This window comes from Camelina sativa, chromosome 17 (genome assembly GCF_030686135.1).
Source record: "Camelina sativa cultivar CO46 ecotype springtype chromosome 17, ASM3068613v1".
NCBI classification, from domain to species: Eukaryota; Viridiplantae; Streptophyta; class Magnoliopsida; order Brassicales; family Brassicaceae; genus Camelina; species Camelina sativa.
The window spans coordinates 23,050,348-23,058,664 of NC_141896.1; the positions used below are offsets into that span (position 1 = coordinate 23,050,348).

At 39.0% G+C, this 8,317-nt stretch overlaps 1 protein-coding gene and 1 pseudogene across 1 annotated transcript; both read right to left on the bottom strand.

The window, feature by feature from the left end:
* Positions 1 to 407: 407 nt before the first annotated feature.
* Positions 408 to 1,785, bottom strand: LOC147924226 (uncharacterized). Its single transcript, XM_087496671.1, has 5 exons — positions 1,697 to 1,785; positions 1,353 to 1,485; positions 967 to 1,254; positions 653 to 877; positions 408 to 572 (listed from the first exon to the last, which is right to left on the bottom strand). Exons 1-5 carry the CDS (start codon positions 1,783 to 1,785, stop codon positions 408 to 410), a joined length of 900 nt encoding a protein of 299 aa, XP_087352797.1.
* Positions 1,786 to 2,935: 1,150 nt separating this feature from the next.
* Positions 2,936 to 6,783, bottom strand: LOC147924227 (uncharacterized; annotated as a pseudogene).
* Positions 6,784 to 8,317: the final 1,534 nt, after the last annotated feature.

The following is an 8,317-nucleotide window of genomic DNA, read 5'->3' on the forward strand; positions in this document are numbered from 1 at the left end:
TTTTGTAATCCTGATTTTAATCTTGCTTTAATACTGAATTAGTAAATGAAAAATCTAATGAAAACACCTTCCAAAAACATAATCATAATTGTATTAAAATCTTCACAAACACAAGTTCAAAATAGAGATCAAACCAAAAGCATAGAAAGAACAAGTTTATAACACATACAAACTTAATACAAGAACTTAGTTCATGAGTTGAGAAACAAAATGCAAGGTTGTGGAGTTGATCATGGAGTTGATGATGGAAGATTGTCCTCTTCAGCTGATTGAGAGGCTATAAACTCCATGTAGGCTGGATTAGTGTGGCGCATAAACTTTGCCATCATTGTCAACTCTTGCTTTTGCTCAGCCACAAGGAGAGCAGTTTTTTCTTCTCGAGCAGCAGCTTCAGCGTTGAGAGTCGCCTAGATTTCAGCCTGAACTTCAATCTGGCGTTGGGCTGCCTTCAGTTGCTCTTGCAGTGTGAGAAAGGCTTCCGTTTGTGATGGTTGGTTGCCCTTGCCCTTGCCAAGAGTAGCTTTGAGGCTTCCAACACCATAAGGAGTTCCACGTGAATCCCTCTCAGTGCACTGTTTTTAGAAAAAGAAAAACAGTAAGTAAAGAGCTAAAGAGCAAAACAAATGTATGATCGAGTGTTAGGCTACTTTACCTCAAGAAAGATGGCAGTACAGTCATCGGTGGTGAGCTCCCGACGGTGTGAAGTACCATCTGAAAGAGTTGAATCTGCCTCGAGCTCAGCCATCTTTTCTTGCACCTTCTGCTGATAAGCTTGATGAATTTTCTCTGCCTTACCATCAACATAAGAACCATCCGGCTTTGTATGTGTTTTGAAAAAAACTTCACCCATACTGACCTCTCTTCCCAACTCCTCTTCCTGCAAAGATAGAAATTAAACAATTGTTAGTACTAGATAATATAGAAATGTTGATAAATGAAACTAACAAAATAGAAATGATTTAGTACCAGATCATCTTGGATTTCCCTATATGACTTAGGCCCTGATAAGTGGATGTGAGGACCAAGACCATTACGGTCAGACATACGGCACTTGGAATAGGTGGAACTCCTTTGCTGTTGTTCTTCAGTATCCCAATTAGCAACCATCACTTTCCAGAGGTCACCTTCAATCAATGTTGGTTTTATTCGAGCCGTCCTTGCATCGCGAACCATGCCCTTCATCCGGCGGTTACAGATGGTGTTGAAATGTTCTTGAACGGTCCCTGTTATCAATGGATCCCAGGTGTGAGTTTTCTACATAACAAAGAGAGAAGGAATTATGTTAGTGAAATCAAGCAATAAACATAAGTATAAAACAGGTTACAGTATAAAACAGGTTACAGTGTTCTTACCGCAAACTCAATGAAGTATCTCTCTTTTCTATCGGGAGGCACACAAGACCAAGTATAATATGGACCATCGAATTTGTTTGTAAAAATCTTGGTAATCTTCCGAACAAGTTGGCCTTTTTTGTCCCGATCAAACCTCCACACACACATGTAAACAAATTGTAGTTAGTTTGATAGTTAGAAAGCTCAGTCAAAGTTCTTAACTAACTCAGATAATCGAATGCTAATTGTTTGTCATATTAGAAAGCAAAACATACTTAAGCTTTGTCTTAATTAAACGAGTCACATATTATGTTTGTGTATACTTAAACAATTATACACTATGAAAACAAAGAAGCAAAACATACCAAGTCGTATTCTCCAGTGGGGTAGGAGATAGAACTGTGGTAAACGTCTCATGGCCAGGCATCGTGAGGAGGGCGGTTAGAGATTGCATCGTTTCATCCTGGAGTTGAGGCTCATAGTTGTTGCCTTGCGAAGATGGTTGACTTCCATGGGAGTGATGCGTTGGAGACCGCATATGATCCTCCGGTGGATTCGCATCATAGTTCTGAACCTCAGGCGACGGAACAGGTGGATCAGGAAGTCGATTGCCGGAGCTCTGGAAAAGGGTCTGTGGCGGTGGGAAGTTCCGGAAATGCAGTGGTCATACTTGTTGGGGCATAAATCGTTCTTCCTCCGATGGTGTGAATGGCGGAGGAATTCGAGAAGTCGGGGTGAAATTGTACTGCGGTGGTAGCGGGTTGGTTCGATTCACGGCTGTGGATGGGTTAGACGGTCCGGCTCTCTGAGAGACGTTTACGACAGTGGATGGGTTGGTGAGATGAACGGCTGGGGATGGGTTGGTTCGATTCACGGCTGTGGATGGGTGCGTGAGATGAACGGCTGCGTTAGATGTGGAAACTCTCTGAGAAAGGTTAGGTGCAACCTTTCTCCTTTTTATTTTCTTAACCGCAGGATTCGACATGAGCTGAGGAAGAAGTGATTAGGGTTAGGGGAAGATTGATGTGGAAGGAGAGGTCGAATTGATTAGGGTTAGGGGAAGATTGATGTGGAAGTGAGGAAGAAGGAGAGATCGAATCGATTAGGGTTTAGGGGAAGATTGATGTGGATGTGAGGAAGAAAGAGAGATCGAATCGATCAGGGTTAGAAGAAACGAAGTGAGGAAGTGAGGAAGAAGGAGAGATCGAGTGTTAGGTTTAGGTTTTGTTTTTCTAATGGATCGAGTGTTAGGTTTATGTTTTTAGTTAATGGATCGGATCGAAATATTTTGGCCCAAATGTGTTTTGCCCAAAATATAAGACAAGTGTTACACAATATAACCGATACGTTTTATCAATTTACACAAAAGAGAAATTGGTTCAGATGGTTAATGTACTCTGACTGTAATCATCAGACCTGGGTTTGAGTAACCCCAATGTCATATATTTTTTTTTGTTTTTTAAAACACATTAATCTTATATTGATTGTATAAAACAATAATCTTAAAAAATATAACAAGGCCTTCCAAATGTTTATTAAAATAACCATTAGATTTTATTAAAATACATAATTTATTTTACATATCTTAAAGCACCAAAATGACTTCAGGGTTCTTCGTCGTCTTCTTCATTATCTTCCGAAGACGATAAATTACACATAAATTCATCTTCAGGTTCCGCGTCTGCAACATCGTAGTCAATGTTTATTGGTTCTCTACTTTCCAAATTGTCTACTATGACATCTTCAATTGTGGTCATCAATACAGCATCATCATTTTCTGTTTGCAAAAGACTCGGTTCTCCATCAATGTTTCCCCTCGGATTCACCTTTAGATCATTGAGCCAGAAATGCTTCGGTTTCTTAACGTATGGGTACGGAATACAACAAACCTGTGAGGCTTGGGATGCTGTTTTGCAATCAACATGTAAAAGTTACACATATTATATATAAATGTGATGATGACAATAAATAATTATTCGTTTAAATACTTACCTAGAATAAATGGTTCGTTTTTATTGTACTTTCTGGTTGAAAGAACGTCTACAACGCCACCATTACTTCTCCGAGTGCCTCTACCAATTACAGGGTCATACCACTTGCACTTAAATAGTGTGATCTTCAACCCAAGCATCCCCTCATACTCAAGTTCTATGATATCAGTTATTGTTCCATAGAAATCTGCAGCATCAGATGCATCCGCATAATTTTCACCTTTAACAGAGATCCCATAATTACATGTCTTTCGTCCAGCACCGTGGTTCTCTGTATGAAACAAATAACCTCTTGTAAAATACATTGGCCATGTTTTAGCCTTGTTCAAAGGTCCATGCACAATTTCTTGAACCCAAGTAGGAAACGGATTTGAGGCGTTCCAATAACTAACCTGCATATATATATATATATAGTCTTGCTATGTTAAATAATAACAATAAGTACAATATGTATATCATGAAAAATGGTTTAACATACATATTCTTTAACCCAAGAATGATATTCGTCAGCTCTTTTTGCGGAGAGTTCTTTCTCGGTAAGTCCTGGATATTTTGCCGAAATATAATCCTCGAACATACTATATAGAAAGATAAGATCACCAATGTATGTATATGAGAAAATATAGTGGAAATAGATATCTAAAAATGTAACTAATTTGTGATATGTAACTAATTATATACCTCTCAATTGGCTGAAAATAGTCACAATTCCGTAAAACATATGCGTGTGCGCAACGATAGTCATCACGTGAAAGCCATATTTCATTCATTTCTCCACTTGGACGGCCAACTTGAGTAAATATAGAAGGTACTCCAGGGACATGATATTCAAACGCTTCACCTTCATCAAATCTTGTTAATCTGACCAAATAATTAAAAAGTAATTAGTATGACTATTAAATTAAATATCACATAAAAAATTCTCTTAATAGCTCACCTTGATTTTGTTCGTATATTCGCAGAAAAGTAGTGCTCAGAGAAATAAGCAATCTCGTCATTGATATATGATTCAACAATTGATCCAGCCGCATATCTTTTGTTCTTTGCTTTTTCTTTCAATTTTTTGAAAAACCTTTCAAAAGGATACATCCACCTATATTGGACAGGGCCTCCCAATTCAGCTTCGTAGGGAAGATGTATAGGCAGGTGCTCCATCACATCAAAAAAGGATGGTGGAAATATCTTTTCCAAATTGCAGAGGATTAAAACAATGTTCTGTTTTAGAATTTGAAGTCGACTTGTTTGCAAAGTTCTCGAGCATAAGTCCCGAAAAAATGCTCCAACCCCTACAATATTATATTTAGTCAAACTTCAACACAATTACTCACTTCATATATATATATAGAACATTAAATAATTAATTAAAATACCTGATAACGCAAGGTGGACATGGAAACATGGCACTCCATGAAAACATGGCAGTCATGGCTCTTCATGCCTGAAAACTTTCCATTTTCCATATCAACACAACTAGCTAAGTCTGCTGAATAGCCATCTGGGAATTTCACCGAGTATTTCACACATTCCAATAAGCTTGTTCTAGCTTCGTCTGTCAATGTATAGGGCGGGAAAGGTGCTTTACCCCTACTATCAAGATGTAAGTGTGGCCGAGAACAAAACTTTGCTATATCCAACCTTGACATGACAGAATCTTTTGATTTACCTTTCACACGCATAAGAGTGTACATGATGTTGTCCAAAAAATTCTTCTCTGTATGCATCACATCAATATTATGTCGAAGATTAAGGTCCTTCCAGTACGGTAGCGACCATAAAATGCTTTCCTTGTGCCAGTTATGGTCCTTTCCATATCCATGCATCTTCCTTTCATGACCATTTCCACCGACGTCCTTGGTTCTTGGAGGATTTACACAATTCAACCGCTCAGAATAAACTTGCTCACCGGTCAAGGACTCTGGTGGATAATCTCTTGTAGCGTCTTTTCCCTTCAAGAAGTCTTTTTTATTCCTCCTCAAAGGATGATCAGGAGGAAGAAATCTCCGATGACAATCAAACCAACATGTCTTCCTTCCATTCGGTAGATAAAAAGACTTTATATCGTCCATGCAAACTGGACAAGACAATTTACCATGTGTTGTCCATCCAGATAACATGCCATACGCAGGAAAGTCGCTTATCGTCTACATCAGCACTGCTTTTAGGTTGAAATTTTGGCCCAAGGACACATCGTATGCATCGACTCCGGTAGACCACAACTCTTTTAACTCATCAATAAGAGGTTGGAGAAAGGCATCAAGAATAGCTCGCGGATGGTTTGGACCAGAATTCAGAATTGTAAGAAACAAGTACTCAGCATCCATGCACATACCAGGGGGTAGATTATATGGCGTCAATATCACTGGCCATAATGAATGGTGACGCGACATCCCAAATGGATTGAACCCATCAGTACACAATCCCAAATACACGTTACGTGGTTCTTCAGCAAATTGAGGATTTTGTTCTTGAAAATACTTCCACTCCGCTGCATTAGACGGATGACTCATTTCTCCCACCTTTGCTTGGTGCTCGGCATGCCATCGCATTGCTGCTGCAGTTTTGTGACTCTGATACATTCTCTTCAGTCTATCACCAATAGGTAAGTACCACATACGACTATATGGTACTTTGGTTCTGCGTCGGTCATTCTTAGGCTTCCATCTTGGTGCATCACAAAAAAAACATTTTTCTTCCTTTTTGGCATCTTTCCAGAATAACATACAATTGTTTATACAAACATCAATTGTATGATATGGGAGTCCTAAATTGCGCATTAATTTCTCTGTCTCGTAATGAGAACCCGTAGCCTGGTTTCCCTCCGGTAAATAATCAGTCAACATTTCACATACTGAATCCACTAACTTTTCACTCATATTATAATCTGCCTTATTTTGCATAACTCTAGCAGCTAAAGATAATTGTGACTGACCTTCACGACAACCATCATATATTGGATTTTTTGCACTTTCTAACAAGTCATAGAATTTTTTTGAATGGTTAAGTACTGGTTCTTCTACACTCTGATAACCCCCATCCCATTGATAATTATCATCATAACCCACATTAGAAGTAAATGCATCATTCACCATATCCACATATCTATCTTCTACTACATTACCCACTTCCTCACACCCACTAATAAATGTCGGATCAACAGTACTCGTTCCTATATCCATATTAATTTCTTCCCCATGCTTATACCAAACATAATAATCTGGCATAAACCCATAACTAAAAAGATGATTCCAAATTCTAGTCCCTAGAAAACGCTTCCCGTTTTTGCACCTACTACAAGGGCAAAAAAACTTACCCCCGTTTTCTTGTGCAAAAGGCTGGCTATTTGCAAATTGCATGAACTGCTCCATCCCGGCTCTGAACTCTTCTGTAAAATTTCCCGTCACCTCATCGATCCTCTTGTACATCCACTCTCGGAAATTACTATAATTGTAACTTCCTGACATTATTAGAAATCTCTATGATCTCGTTTTTTTTTTTCTTGTGTGGCTTTGTGTTCTTGTGAGTGAGTAAAACGATTGGTGAGCTCAGTTTATATAGGCATATTTAGCGACTAAAAAGTGACTATATTACGTAGTCACCAAATATAGGTACACCTACTCCGAATGCTAAAAACGTGTTTTTATACCAACTTTTAGCGACTATTTTGCGACTAATTTTTGCGACCCGCCGAAAATATCAAAAAATAGTCGCTAAATTAACGACTACACAAACAACTACCTCTTAGTCGCTAATTAGCGACTATGTTGCGACTAAGCTTTGCGACTCGCCATAACTATCGCAAAATAGTCGCCATTTAGCGACTAAAATAGTGACAAAATCGTTTAGTCGTTAATTAGCGACTAAATAGTGACTATGTTTGATTAGTCATAAAACAGTCGCAAATTAGTAGGTACATGGTCGCTAAATTTAACGACTATGTGTATAGTCGCCGATCGTAGTCGCAAAACACGTATTTTCTTGTAGTGTTTTTAAAAAAAAAATATATATATTAATAATAATAAATAAAATACAACTAGTGGTCTCATATCCACTAGCCACCTAACCACAATCACAACAACCAGCGGAATAACAAATATCAATAATATCCAATAATCCAATAACCAATAAAATAATAATCAGTATTAATTTCAATCATAAACTAATGATCCAAACAACATAAACCAGGAAACCAGCAATCCTAAACAACATTCTAGGACTCATCTCTAGCAACCTAAGAGAAGCCAGACAACCAAGCGAACCACTAGAACATCCTCCTCTTCATTGCCCTGATTCCACGATCACACTTTGTCTTTACCTGCACCACAAACACAAATTGCAATGCATGAGTATTTTATAAACACTCAGTAAGGCAATCCTCCCATCTACTGGGCTATACACACAAGCAATAGAGTCATCTCTAACCATCAAACAATAATCAACAAACAACAATTAACCAAACCAGGACTCTGCATCGACCGACACCAACATGCATCGACCGACACCACATGGGGATGCATCGACCGACACAGGATTGCATCGATCGATGCTCGATGCACTTGCATCGACCGACACTCGCACTGCATCGACCGACGCATGCTCGACATAACACGAAATCCCTAGAGTTTTGCGCGCCGTCCTTGCACTTGCATCGACCGACGCAAGATATGCATCGACCGATGCAATGCCGAGCATCGTGTTTTCTCTGAAGCTTCTCGCCGGATCTTCGTTCCTACAACCACAAAACTCGATCCCAAGCCACAAGAAAGCTTCCTAACGTCCCAATTATCCATCTAACAAGTCTAGCAACACACAACAAGCAAATTAGAGAGTTCTCTAGCTTAGATAAGCCATGAACCTGGACTTACTTTTGCCAAGACGAAACTGAACCTCAAACAACCAATAGACCACTCCTAGCAAGTTCCTACAATGTTCTAAGCCTCAGATCTCACCAGGAAACGCCACAAATCCACAAAAATCACCAAGAACACCAAGAACACT

Coding starts and splice junctions, on each gene's coding strand:
- LOC147924226 (XM_087496671.1), bottom strand. CDS start 1,785: ATGCAATCTCTAACCGCCCTCCTCACGATGCCTGGCCATGAGACGTTT. Junction 1,255..1,352: donor GATACTTCATTGAGTTTGCG/GTAAGAACACTG, acceptor TTTGTTATGTAG/AAAACTCACACCTGGGATCC. Junction 573..652: donor GTACTGCCATCTTTCTTGAG/GTAAAGTAGCCT, acceptor TTCTAAAAACAG/TGCACTGAGAGGGATTCACG.